Consider the following 14,931-nt stretch of genomic DNA (forward strand, 5'->3'; position numbering starts at 1 on the left):
CATTACAGTCTCGTGCTTTACCTGCACGACTAACTAAGATTGCTTGAAGTACGTCCAAAAAAGAGGGACAATCTAGAATCATTTAGAGTCGAAATTGCAATTAAAATATAATCCGGCGTATTGATTTCTGTTTAAGGAAGCAAAACACAATTCTGCACACCTGCTAAATTATTGACAGAGAAGTCTTTACATTGAAAACTGGTAGCTGGACGAAAGACGTTTAAGAAAGAGTATGAGCATTTCTTCACCGTGAAGACGTTCAATCGGCAGGCAAGTTATACGGTGAATTATTCCAGTTATAATAGTTATAAGGACCCCTACGTTTAGGCGTGCGTGTCAGGACGTGGTGTTGGGTTAAAGTCATACTCCACGCGTGTCATGTCGAAGAGACATGAACACATTCCCCCTGGACGACCGTGCGGTGTTTCTGTGACTGTGCAGGCAAGGGACCAAGTGGATCATAACGCCCATGAATACAATTCCCGTATGTCAAGAATATTGTTTGTGTTTAAATTTCACTTGTAATTATGATCATGTACATTCTTCCTTGACAACTCACCATGACGAGACTGTATGACGAAACTGTATGACAAGACTAGATGACGAAACTGTGTGACAAGACTAGATAACAAGACTGAATGATAAGACTACATGACGATAATGTATGGCAATACTGTATGACAAGACTAGATAACAAGATTGAATGATAAGGCTATATGACAATAATGTATTGCAATACTGTATGACACGACCACGTTACATGTACAAGATTGAGACTGGTGCTTGACCTTCCAGTCGTCAACATCCCCTTTCAGCAGAACCATATGTCATTGGTGTCCAAGTATTACAGCGTTCAAGCAACATACATGTCGCCCTACTGTTATTGTGTCCATTACTCAACAGACAACATAAATAATTCAAAACGACGTCAGTATTTCCTTGTTGTGCAGTCCACCAACGTTTTACAGAGACACGTACAAGGGCACACACAACCAAATTTAGACGTCATAAGTAGAAATGGTTTCGACCAGCAGAGTGGTTTATCGTACTTATTACCATCTTTACAAGCAAACACTAGACGGCAACGGCAGCACATCCGAAACTGGGTTATTGCGGTTTTTGCAGCCAATATAAGCTAGGGACTCTAACCATAAAACTAAAGTGTAGCATGAAGGCATTGCCTGTATAAACCGTGACCCGATCTTCGTGAAGACAAAAGGGGGACAATGAAATGTGTCACTCTAAAAGCCTATATGATGTATATATTTAAGGGCCAATATAAGCCAACTGTAGACCTCAACATGTTAAGGAAGAAAAGTAGGTTATAGAGGGCTTTAAGGGTCAATATAAGCCAATTACAGATCTCAACATGTTATGGAAAAAACGTAGGTTGTGTGGCGTTTCAATGGGTAATAAAACCAATTACAGATCTCAACATGTTAGTGAAGGAAAGTGGGTAATACAATCGAGGCCTTAATACAATCAAGACACTACAACGAGAGCATTGCACTTGTTAGTTTCATCACCATCGTCCCTGCCTAGACTCCATTATGCAGGGACGTGTGAGTAAACGGGTGAAAGTAATTTCACAATACCAGTGGATTCAGTGTTAAGTGGAGAATTATATTAGTTAGTGATTAAATGTTTCTATTACATCCCAACTGAGGTGAAATCAGGTTAAGTGGGAAAGCGTGTGGTAGATATCATTACGTTGCTGGGGGAAGTGTCACGTAAAATAGTACTATGCCCTTCACATACTAGTAAGTGCTACTAATAAAAGAGCGAGTGGGGGGGCGGGGCTGGTAGCCGAATGGTTAAAGAGTTCGTTCGTCACCAGGGGTTCGATTCCCCGCATGGGTATAATGAGTGAAGCCCACTTCTGGTGTCCCCCTTAGAGATGTTGCTGGAATATTGCTAAAAGCGGCGTAAAATCATACTCACTCACTCACTAATAATGAAGACTGTCTGGGAACCAGATGAGTTTGGTGGAGCAGCTCCAACACCTCCATGTGAGGTGGGTGAGTGAGTGAATTTAGCTTTACGCCACACTCAGCAATAAGTAATCGTGGACAAAACAATCCAGTGATCAATAGCATGAGCATCGATCTGTGCAACTGGGAACCGATGACATGTGCCAACCAAGTCAGCGAGGCTGACCACCCGATCCCGTTAGTCGTCTCTTATGACAAGCATAGTTGCCGTTTATGGCAAGCCTGGGTTATACCTATTCTACCCCGGACCTTCACGGGTAACATGTGAGATAGTTAGTTATAGTGATAGTGGGAGGCAACATCCAGCGCTTTGGTTGGATGTATCCCAAAGCTCAATGTTGGCAATCAAATGGAATGATGAGGCCAAATTGGAGATCCTGGTTGCCTTGTTCCAACACAACACTCTACTCAGCTTCCAATCCAAAATAATAGAGACACGACCTACCTGCTACAGCACGACAAAGCAATGAGTCACATGGATATGTATTTTGGAAAGTTTCGTAACAAAATCTCAAAGATTGCATTATGACTTATACAGTTTTGAAGTATGAATAACTGCCTATTCGTCACATCCTGCTACACAAAAGGTATCACAATGCAGACTTGTGGTAAGTGCACAAGTAACTACTCGTGTCGTTCCGACAAACCCGGATGGTCACGGAAACAGGCGACTTGTTACGAATTATTCAAATTATGCTTGGTCTGATGTCAAGTTGAAGAGCATGTGGCTCAAGTTTTAGGAACCTCAGAGAATTGAAAACTTTGCGCTTTCCTGCAGATGTCTGGGATGTTCTGCTTTGCGCCACATTAGTGATCTGTCATGTTCCACTAAACCGTGAACGGTTTGGTGAATGTTCTTACGCATTGTTCCACTTACGGTTTACTCTCTCTATATGTCTAATTATACTTCAGGTGCATTCTCGTCTGTCTTTTCAATATTGGTGTATTTGCGCCCTCCCAGTTCATTAAGGGCAAACTGCATCCTTGCAACTCCAGGAATAACAGATTGTGGATTCTCAATACAGTGGTAGTCTCGTGGTAAAGTGTTCACTGGTCTGTCGTACAGACCCTGAAGTATACATAGCCAAGAAAGCCCACGCAAGTCTAGAAAATGTGGCAAGTCTAGATTTTCATAGCTTCATAGCTGAAAATGAAGAAAGTCTCAGGGTTCCATTTCATTATATTATTTTTTTCACTATGAGCGGTTTTTTTCAGTAAAATATTTTCATTTAAGACACTAGCTGTTAGTCTAAGTGTTCACTTGTCATGCTGGGTTCCGTCTTCCACAGAGCTGCGAGGGCATATGTTTTCGATGTTCAATTTGTGTTAAGTTTCCATTTTATTGTGAAAGGATCATTAGCAAAGCCATATCTAAATTTTCACATATGTGGGTAATGTGGTTCACGAGAAATGAGTCATCACAACACCTTTAGATATAATATTTGTAAAACAATTGCGGAAAATGAAAACGATATGTCATTTGGTACCTCTTGGATAATGGTATGTCCTCAGATAACATCATTTAAAATATGTTTAGAAAGGTATTTTCCGTCATAATCAACAGTCAAATACTTGGATTCCTTGGATTATCTCTTTCCCTCTTTCACTCTTTCACTCGCCCATCCACCCACCCACCCACCCAATCACAGTTCTCAGATTATATATGTTACAGCCAGATTGTGAAATATACTTCAGGTATTTTTCATGAAATTTCATATCATCTATATGAGGTGGACAGGGGTTTGTGAGGTGTGGCTGCTCTGGACACAGCAAGCGTCAAACAAACATGCTTCAAATGTGTCAAATGCTTCAAAACCATGCTGAAGTGCAACAGTCGCTGTCAGAATAGTTGTAACTGTTAGTGACAACAAGTGATGTTGACATTGTTATCCACTTTTGTAGATTAATTTATTAAGTGAAATGAAATAAGTATATTGATTAAAAGACGCGAAATGGCTGACCCTCTTAATCATTTCACGAAATGATTTAATTTCTTGGTCATTTCACGACATGACTTATTTCACAATCTGATTGTAACATACACACCGCCAGACGTGTCTCAGACGTGTCTCTACCCTCAGCTTCTGTTTATCCCACCAGGGATTAGACCGTTAGATTATGGCCATATGTGGCTTCATGTGACCCAATGCACACTTGAAGCAGAAGGAGGGCATCTTGTCACAGTGTCACTCCAGTACAGCATGGCATCGCTAACTTACAGCGCTACTTCCAGGTAGTTTACCGCCATAAAGAGGAAGGTAATTGTGAACAGTAGTGTACATTTGTTATCGCCCGATGTACTCGGACAACAGATAAGGGCGTTGGTGACCCATAGGCGGATCCAGAGGTGTAGGGGTGCGCCATTTATCCGTGGGGCGGTGGTAGGGTAGCAGTCATGGCGTCCACTCTTCACGCTGAAAACCCGGGTTCGATTTCTCACATGGATACAATATGTGAAGCCCTATTTCTGGTGTCCCCCTGCCGTGATATTGCTGGTATATTGCTAAAAGCGTCTTAAAACTCACTCACTCACTGTGAAGACGATATGTGAAATGATTTCACGAAATGATTTAATTTCTTGGTCATTTCACGACATGACTTATTTCACAATCTGATTGTAACATACACACCGCCTGACGTGTCTCAGACGTGTCTCTACCCTCAGCTTCTGTTTATCCCACCAGGGATTAGACCGTTAATCCCTCACCCCCGGTGTATAATCCACACATCTCAGCCGTCTCGCGGATCTGGTCATGAACATCGCATTTCCCTTCAAGCTGAGAAAATACATTAAGTATCCCCCGGACCTTCAGAGACGGTGTTAATTGGATTTTGTTAGGAAAACCTTTTGGTCATTACTATCGGAATCGGTAAAACAGCCGGTGATACAGACGAACGTTCATGCACATATACACTGAATACCAGGTTAGCACCTGCGTCAGCAGAATCCGAGACGCTGCACTCTTACAGTCAGGGAAATGGCGAACCATGAATTATTGTTGTTAATTACTGTTTGAAGGAAATCGAATGTTGCATTGGGTGAAAGATAGATACAAGCTTCACTGCCAGGTGCTGGTCCCGCATGCCAAGTTATAGAGTGACTGAGTGTGGTTTTACGCCGCTTTCAGCAATATTCCATTAAAATCAAGGCGAGGGACACCAGAAATAGACTTCACACATTCTACCCATGTATCAAGTTATAGAATACCGACTGCAGGGCTTTACTTAATTTTTCTTAATACATGGGGCACTTTAATTTTATGTCAATACTTTGATGCATCAAAAGCAGCCCTGCCCCCTGGTCTATCTACGGCCTTGGACTGTCAACTTACATGTACATCTAAGACACATAGCAAATTCCATATGTTTGTGTTAAGAAACGTACATATGGATGACGTAGCCAGCGTTGTTGACCAGAAGCGTGTGTATACTGTCGTGTCCCCGGTGTAAGGGAATGTGCATATATATAGTTAACATGTGAGGTTATCTGTTTCGACTGTTTCCTTCAAAAGGTAGGATCGTGTAGAGAAGCACGTATATATTAGTATACATGTACATATGTATGGCCATATGTGGCTTCATGTGACCTAATGCACACTTGAAGCAGAAGGAGGGCATCTTGTCACAGTGTCACTCCAGTACAGCATGGCATCGCTAACTTACAGCGCTACTTCCAGGTAGTTTACCGCCATAAAGAGGAAGGTAATTGTGAACAGTAGTGTACATTTGTTATCGCCCGATGTACTCGGACAACAGATAAGGGCGTTGGTGACCCATAGGCGGATCCAGAGGTGTAGGGGTGGGCCATTTATCCGTGGGGCGGTGGTAGGGTAGCAGTCATGGCGTCCACTCTTCACGCTGAAAACCCGGGTTCGATTTCTCACATGGGTACAATATGTGAAGCCCATTTCTGGTGTCCCCCTGCCGTGATATTGCTGGAATATTGCTAAAAGCGTCTTAAAACTCACTCACTCACTGTGAAGACGATATGTGAACGTAAATTGTTTTCACATGAGCATCACGATCGGTGAAGAATTCGTGTGAACTGACTGTGGATTAATGACGCTTATAGTCATTTCCATCATTCCTAGTAGGGCGATACCTGTGCCGCCCGGATCGAGCGTCGAATGATGAAATGTATACCTGTCTCCGTGTCGTGAGCCTTTTGGTCGGTACACTGACATCACTCGGGCACTCGTGGTTACGTGGCTAGGGGTTTATACAAACATGGGACTTACCCCAGCAGAGAGCTAAACTGCTCCCATTAACTTGCAAGGACACACCTCAAAGAAGAATGCATTGACACTACTGTACTCGTGTAATGAAACAAGAAAACGATAGGTGTCAAGAAACGTTAGGCGTCAAGAAACGATAAGCGTTAAGAAACGTTAGGCGTCAAGGAACGTTGGGCGTTAAGAAACGTTAGGCGTCAAGGAACGTTGGGCGTTAAGAAACGTCAGGCGTCAAGAAACGTTGGGCGTTAAGAAAGGTTAGGCGTCAAGAAACGTTGGGAGTGAAGAAACACACACACACACACACACACACACACACACACACACGCACATACAATTCCTCTCTCGCTTTCTCACACACTCACTCACTCACACTCTTACATTCATATATACATAAACACACATACACATATACACACACCACAACCACATGCATGAATGGAAATATCTCCAATCTAACTTGACCTACAATGTATGTCAGTTCACACAAACTAAAGTGATAGAGCCCCCTGGCATCTACACGGCGTGAATGACAGATTAACAGTGGAAAAGCGTGTATGTCATGAACGACATACAAAGCCCGCTGCACAGAGTAAACGCTAATAATCTGACCTATATGAGGCCAAATCTTTCCGATGCCTCTCACGACCTCCAGAACCTGGTTTAATTAAATGCCTTGAACTAGTTAACATCTTGGACGCGGTAGGCGTGCTCTGTCTCCGATATTCCGGCTATTTGTGGCTATTATAGCGGTACAGGTCACTTCCGATGTCAAACAGTTGTCCGAAAGAGCTGCCCACTAACAAGAACAGAAGAGGCAATGTCGCCATTAAAGCCCTCATTCATTCACCCCGCGTCCTCGAAACAACGGTGTGATAAACAAAATTCAGTTTCCCATAGGTCTGTCATACAGAGATGAAATATATATAACCAATGCAGCCCATGCAAGTCTAGAATATGTGGCAAGTCTAGATTACAGCATGAAGGAAAACCAAGTTCTATGGATAGTAAACTTCTGCAGCAAAGAAGTTGACTATCCATAGCACCCATTGCAATAAAGAAGTTCACTATGCACAGAACGAGGTTTTCCTTCATCTATGCAACTTCTAAAATGCCTTTCAAAGAAGTCGAAGTAGATTTCAACATTTTCATCTGACATTGAAGAAAGTCTCTGGTTTCTATTTCATCATATTTTATTAGTATTGGGAACTGTTTTGTTCTATGACATATGTTCATTGCAGAGACTAAGTTTAAGTTCCCCATGTACATTAAAGTGAACAAAATGTAGATATAATAAATTCAAATCAGACCTTGTACGATTTCTTTCGGGAACAATTCTCGAACGTTCACCTCTCAGTTTTAATGAAGAATGACAGTACAATAATGTTTGTGTTTTGTTTCAGGGTCTATAGCCAACATTGGTGGGTCCTCCTACAAGTGTAAAGATGGCTCCAACCCGGAAAATGACGTAAGGATTATTTCCGGCGTGATAGCAGCGCCCTCTAGCGTGACGTCAATCCAAGTGGCCAACTTACTGAAGCTGTTCCGTATTCCACAAGTAAGATACACTTTACTCTTCATTATTGTGCTACAATGGATACCGAACATCATTTGTCTGCTTGTACTGGTCCTGATATTCATCATTTGTCCAGTACTAAGTGAGATACTGTGTATGACGCAAGTGTACATGTCGAGCCCCTTACGTAAAGAATGCTGGATCCCTATGGTCCCTTCATTCCAAACCCCAGGCAGGGTAACAACAAGTACATCTTCGCACACGCACACGCACACGCACACGCACACGCACGCAGACAGACAGACACACATATACACGCACGCATACATACGCGCACGCCCTCTTGACCAGCCACGTCAGTGCACTTCAGGTCGATGCCGCCCTACACGCTGTGCCACAAGTCAAGTCATACTGTCCTCCACATCAAGTTGAAATCAATGGCTGTGTTTACAATCATAGCAAAACTACTGATATTGAGCAAACAGCAGCAATGTTGGAAATTACGATAAAACAACAGCTTGACAGACACTTGACACACCTGGCTTTGATCTGGCTGTGGTTGTGTGTTGTTCTTCCACACTGTTGGTTGTGAAAACAGCTTGAAGTCCGGAGTCGGACAGGACTGGACATAAGTTGACCAAGCATTTACCTGAGGTTGTAATTATTCTGCTGAGTGTAGAAAAGATGGACTCGGAGATGGAGGCAACGGTTGAGCGTATTCCACATATGGATGAGGTTCCGTGTGGTTGACGAGAGAGTGGTGATCCTATGACAGCTGAATAATAGGAATATCGTAATATTTACCGCTGGAGGACACAATGATGGAAAGCTTCATCGATGCTCCTTCCATGTGATGGCTGCAGTTTAGAAAATCAAATCGTTACCAAGTAGACAGTTTGCACATGTCAAATACGATGAGGTACTGTCTGATTTGCTGTTTAGCTGCAGAGAACAAATACACAGGTGACTTGTAGCAGTGTTTCATTGCGGCAGTACCACGCCATGTAATCAAACCAGACAGTCCAGTGATGTGACAGAAACATAGCGTTGTATATTTATTTATATATTTAAAAATCTGGAAACCATCTGTGAATTTTGAATTATCTCTGCTCTTCACAAGTGCTAGAACAATGTTCTCTTACAATACTGAGGGACATTTCTGACACATCAGCCCAAGCATTTGGTTTGTGAAGTAGACCAGCTTAACTGTTTCTCATTTTATGGTGAAATTCTGTGAAATTCGAATTAGTCCAAGTAATATGTAAACATCTGAGAAAATCATTTCTGGTTATCCACCGAAAAAATCATTTCTGGTTATTCACAGAGAAAATCAGTTCGGGTTATCCTGCGAAAAAATCTAAGACCACGTGCACTGCATGTACATCTTGACCTGGGCTATAAAAGCTGTGTTGTTAGTTGTATGGCACACGTCGATATTCAATCAATGGTCACCAACAGATGGTTGCTAAGCTTATACGATCCATGGCTCTGTGTTGTATGAACTGTATGGGATACCAGTCCATAGAACAGTAGCACTTTGCAGCTACAACACTGTCAGATTGGACTAAAGTATATGTAACATTGAGGAACATACATGTAACTGACACAGCCATGGATTCGGAACACTAGTCGGCTTCATGGGACGTGCTTCAAAGTCCGAGGATGACAACTAAAATCTCGCAGAGGGCAACATTTCATGTGCTTGTAGTGTTGATGTGTCTCGGGTGTATACACGTAGTCTATTTTATCCTGAAAATGCCACAAAAGGATCTACACCAAAGGAAGAAACATCACGTGGCACTCCATGTGTTGAGCAACGTTACATACAGAAGGCACTTTAACAGATCTGTGTATCCTTCACTTGGACACATGAAGTACATTCTCAATAACCCGGATGTATGTAGTTCCAACAAAAAGGTGACGTTGTTGTTCGTGGTTCATTCTGCATGGTATAACACCCAACAGAGACAAGTAATGCGGCAAACCTTCTTAAATCAGACGTATTTTCCACATCATACAATTAAGGCTGTTTTTCTGTTGGGGGTAAATGTTTATAATATGTCAAATGAAAGAGTTGAGAAGGAAAACTCTGTGTATAAAGATATAATTCAGGGAGATTTTATGGATTCCTATCGAAACCTGACCTACAAGTTCTCTCTGGGTTTGCAGTGGATTGTTAGTTTCTGTCCTGCTGCTAGATTTGTTATCAAGATAGACGATGATACGGTAATGGACACGTTCAGGTTTCTGGAAAGATTTGTGCCAAAATACCAGAACAAACGACGGCATATCATATGCAATATCTGGCGTGAGAATTACATGTTGATAAGAAGGAAAAGGAGGGATGCAGTGAATGGAAACATACTGAAGGGACATAAGGTTTATCCCTGGAGATACTGCAGTGGCTTTGTGGTCGCCATGACAGGAGATCTGATCCCTCTTCTGTACAAGTCCCTCTTCATCTCTCCTATGCTGTGGGTGGATGATGTCTACCTGTCGGGAGAGCTCCCTTCCCGACTGGACAACGTCACCTACATCGGCCTTCGACCAGAAGAGACATATTTCAGTTATGATGAGAAATTCCCTGCTAAGGTGAAATGTTTTGGACGTCCGAGCTGTGCACTGTTTGTATTTGAAGACAGAAATAGGTACAGAGACTATTACTGGAAATTGTTATTACGTAACCGAGAACTTTTGTCATGACTTTAACTCGAAAGAATATGAAATCTATGTTACAAGCAGTCGATTGTACAATTCCGACGATATTATTAATAAGTGTTTGTTTCTTCGTTTGTTTCTTCGTTTGTTTGTTTTGCTTGCTTGTTTGTTTAACGCCGCATTCAGCAACAGTGGTGGCGGTCTGTGACAAATCGAACCCGGTGAGTGAGTGAGTTTAGTTGTACGCCACATTCAGCAATTTTCCAACAATGTGGCGGCGATCTGAAACTAGTCGAGTCTGGACCAGACAGTCCAGTGATCAATAGCATGAACATCCATCTGCGGACCTGGAAAGCGATGACATTGTGTCAGCGAGCCTGACAACCCGACCCCGTTAGTCGCCTCTTTCGACAAGCATGGGTTACTGAATGCCAGTATTCTAACCCGGACCTTCATGCGTAGAATCTGGACAGGACAATCTAGTGATTGACATCATGGGAGACGATGACAGATCAAGTGTTCATGAATCACTATCAAATAGGGATGATACCAGGTGTTCGTGTCCTGAACACATCCAAAGACTAGTTTATAGACTGAAAATAATTGGGAACGTATGGTGCAAGTCAAAGAGGAATTGTATCGGCCATCACTTTTGTGGCATTAAACATTCATTAAAGTTTCTAAAGTCTTCAACATGTCTTCCATAAAATAAAAAAAATGAAAGCAACTTCTTTGAAAGAATTACCGAGGCCCTGATATGTTCTAGCCTTGATCAGGCAGTTTCTGAGAACTCTTTGGGATCTTGGCCTTAAGATCATGCTGGGCTGTGCCTCAAAAGTGTTTATATGTAAGCACCAAAGGCTGGAGCCTTTGGAACATTGCTCGACATGAATGGAAAGTTGAAATTCATCTCTTTTGTCATGCACTCTTTTGTAAAAAATCTTCTCTCTGAACCTTTATGTATAGATCTGAATATGAAACCGTTCAGGCTCTTTCACTTAATATAAAGTTTAGATGACTAAATCAGTGGAAGGCATTTGGCTATTTGATGGTTATTGAACCATATTAGATGTATACCTGAAGCTTAAGTTAAATTTCTCGGCTAATTTACCTTGTATTTACAAAGAACAACCCGAACAGATACTCTGATTCATGTGCATAAACTGCCTCTTCAGAAAATGGGTACCCGATGGGATAAGTGACTATTAACCTTCTCGCTCCTCGGGTCCGCTTGAGTTATCCGGGGTAATAATAATCAAATTGTTTGGGCGCTTCGAGCATATTAGGCGCGGAGAAAGCGCATATCAAATGGACAATTATTGTTATTATCTGCAAAGAAGAGGGTACCTCCCAGGAGGCGTCCATGGCAACGCCTACTTCTTGTATAAATGCTTTATCCCTCAACATTACATAAATGTTATCAAAGAGGAAGTCCAACATTTCACATTAAACTTCAAATATCATTTGCTTTCATTTTTTGTCAAATTGCACTGAAGCTGTGGAAATAGATATATAAGTTAATCTTTGTTGACCATGGCACCATGGATCAAAAGATGAAGTTTCCCTCTGTTTGTCACTTTGGATAGTAGAGTATAACCTTAAAAAATCAAATGTTAATAAGCTTTTCTGAAATTGTAAAGATTCAAGCAAATTCTTTGACTGTTTGAGAATCCAAATGCAATCATCCTGCTTGTCCCAATTCTTCGGTGAATATAGATGCAGTGATACTGTTAGTGTGAAAGATTACGGTTAATCTTTGAGACGGGGATTTGGTGATATATTTGCTGGACCCAGTTTCTCACTTTGTACAGATGGTTACGCAGTCAGTCAGCTCACAGTCCACCTTTCGGAGTCTCATTGTTCAAATATTCGTCATGCCGACGTTCAAGGTTAACTATCATGGATTGTCAAAGTCATTTGATGTTGTTTGGAATTTTGTTAAAAGGCACTCTCAGCAATATTCAAGCTATATGGCGGCGGTCTGTAAATAATCGTGTTTGGATCAGATAATCCAGTGATCAACAGCATGACCATCGATTTACGCAATTAGGATACAATGTCACGTGTCATCCAGGTCAACGGACCTGAACAGTCGAACCCGTTACTTGTCTCTCCACAATCGTGGGTTAGTGAAGATCAGTTCTAACAAAGGTCTTCACGGGTTCTTTTCAGATACGAAAATGTGCAAAAAGATGTTCTTTGCATCCCACGTACAACACCTGGTGTCTCCTCTGGTTTCAGTGATCCATTCATTTCCTTTTCACAGGTACTGTGTCCGTTGACACCAAACAGAATTTGTTTCTGTTGAAGACCAAAACTGGGTCTTCTCTTGTACTGACGTCCTGGAGTTACAAAACACGTAAACAGAAATCAAATCCCGCGCGCCAAAGATTTGGCATCTTCAACCACATAACAGCATCATGGCTAAAGTTGCAGGAGACAAAGGAATGTTACTCTGTGGGTTAGGGGTATATACTGTACAGTAAAAGAAACGCTGCTCATTTTGTCAAGTTCTTAAAAAGGCGACATGCACATACTGCCTTTTATGTGATGCCATGTTTTTCCACACTTGCGGGTGTTTTTTTTTTTTGTTGTTTTTTTTGTTTTTTGTTTTTTTGCTGTTCAGTATACATGAGGTCAGGCACAGTCATAACGAACTCAGAGGAACCAAGAATGTCTGTACGAGACAACACTAGTGTCACACGATTTCACGATTTCACACGACTTAACAAAGTTCGTTACATCCCTAGGTTCGTGTTACGGTTCGTTACGGTTTGCTACGTTGCTACTATGTTCACGAACAGTTACAAATATGCATATTGAATAATTCCAAATAATTAACAGTCCATGACTGTTTAGACACATAAGAGGGTAAGAGATCTCAGTGACCGGATCCCAATTCCACGCTCTGTGTCATTAATATGTTGTCTCGGCATGCAACGTTCCTGCAGGTTGATTTGGTAAAACGACTAAATGGTATTTGAACACTATATATTACACAACCCAATTTTCTAAAATCTTATCCTTCTTTCACTCTCGCATTTTCTACCCAGCATATACATACGGCGTTTGTGACAAATGGGTCAAACTGTGATCACGTTCATATCTCAATACTAATGCTGGAAGAATCATGTTGTGCTTTACCAATACTCACGAGAAGGGGGAACAAGTAGTCCAGACTTATGTAAAGGAAACTGAGGGGATGGCATGTTAGGACATGGTAAGACAGCCATATGCGCCATATAAGACATATCAGATATATCTTCACGATCTGTTTTAGAATATTAATGAATACCATGGGTTTTTTCGCTCAGTACTGCACACGGTGGGGACACGTTGCAGCAGACATAAAACGACTTCGTTAGGTTTTCACTTCTCGACATCTTCACCAACATCTTACATAAAGCACAAAGTTTACAAGAAGTCCAGACTACAACTGTATAGGATTTCAATACTGATATTTAGGACTTTCTTGTACTTTTATGACTGAACATGACAGCATCAACCTCCTCCATGTTATCGTCTTACCAGCAGTTACGTCTCTACCCAGTCACACCTGTCCATTTGTAAATAAGAACATGAGAATGAAACTCACACATTGTAGTCATAAAATAGTTGCTCAAGGTTATTTCAACTGCGTATTCCACGTGTGTCAATATTGTGAACCATCAAAAGGTTTTCCAAATTACCACTGAAAGGTATTTCTTTTCATTAATCTTGAGTGTATCTCAAGGACATAGATGAAATAGGAGCGTTAAATGTTCTGTTATCGGGCGTCACTGTTTTTCATCCCACACCGACCTTGAGGATCTTACATGATATGGTGCATGTTATGTTATGACAAAGCATTCAACACACCAGATGGTTCCAATGCACTTTGTGTGCATTATTGATTTCCTTTCTAAATAGAATCATAGATGAAATCTTTCGTTCGGTAGCTCAAACCATACCTACAATTGAGGTAATGTTGTATATTTTCAGTGGACACTTTAGCTGGACTTCGGGTGGAAGTGTTTTCCGTAATTTCCGTATTGATGTGGTGTTAGGACTGAATGGCTTTTCAGGACAAAAGATATATCACTTTACAACATGAGACGGTGGAACACGTTATCGGAGTAAAACGAGTGTTTTCTTATACAAGTGTAACAAACGGATCGGTGAACATACAACAGCTGTTGCTTGTTGTAAGAGGTTTCTAACGGGATCGCTCATTTGGTTGATGCTTGTCTGTTCGATGCTTATGATGACAAAAACATGGTTTTCTGGACTTCACTCGACTATTTACAGATCACCGTCATATAGCGGTAAGATTACTGAGTGCGGCGCTTAACAGTAACATAATTATCACACGGGGTAGAATAGGCCTTCAGCGACCCATGCTTGCCATAAAAGGCGACTATGCTTGTCGTAACAGGTGACTAACGGGGTCGGGTGGTCAGCCTCACTGACTTGGTTGACACATGTAATCGGTTCCCAATTGCACAGATCGATGTTCATATTGTTGGTTACTGGATTGTCTGGTCCAGACTCTATT

The 14,931-nt window shown here is 41.6% G+C and overlaps 2 protein-coding genes across 2 annotated transcripts in view; both read left to right on the plus strand.

The window, feature by feature from the left end:
• The window catches only part of LOC137268595 (metabotropic glutamate receptor 8-like), a 151,371-nt gene that overhangs the window by 39,492 nt on the left and 96,948 nt on the right, over nt 1-14,931 (plus strand). The window contains exon 2 of the mRNA XM_067803167.1: nt 7,627-7,781. Coding sequence (XP_067659268.1) covers nt 7,627-7,781 — 155 coding nt within the window. The remainder of the gene's footprint in view (nt 1-7,626; nt 7,782-14,931) is intronic.
• Nucleotides 9,402-10,528, plus strand: LOC137268597 (beta-1,3-galactosyltransferase 1-like). Its single transcript, XM_067803168.1, has one exon. The coding sequence runs from the start codon at nt 9,402-9,404 to the stop codon at nt 10,440-10,442; it is 1,041 nt and encodes a 346-aa protein (XP_067659269.1). The 3' UTR covers nt 10,443-10,528.

Source organism: Haliotis asinina, chromosome 16 (genome assembly GCF_037392515.1).
Source record: "Haliotis asinina isolate JCU_RB_2024 chromosome 16, JCU_Hal_asi_v2, whole genome shotgun sequence".
In the NCBI taxonomy this organism is placed as follows: domain Eukaryota; kingdom Metazoa; phylum Mollusca; class Gastropoda; order Lepetellida; family Haliotidae; genus Haliotis; species Haliotis asinina.

What these genes read in the sequence shown, in the direction of transcription:
- LOC137268597 (XM_067803168.1), top strand. Translation starts at nt 9,402, where the DNA reads ATGACAACTAAAATCTCGCAGAGGGCAACATTTCATGTGCTTGTAGTG.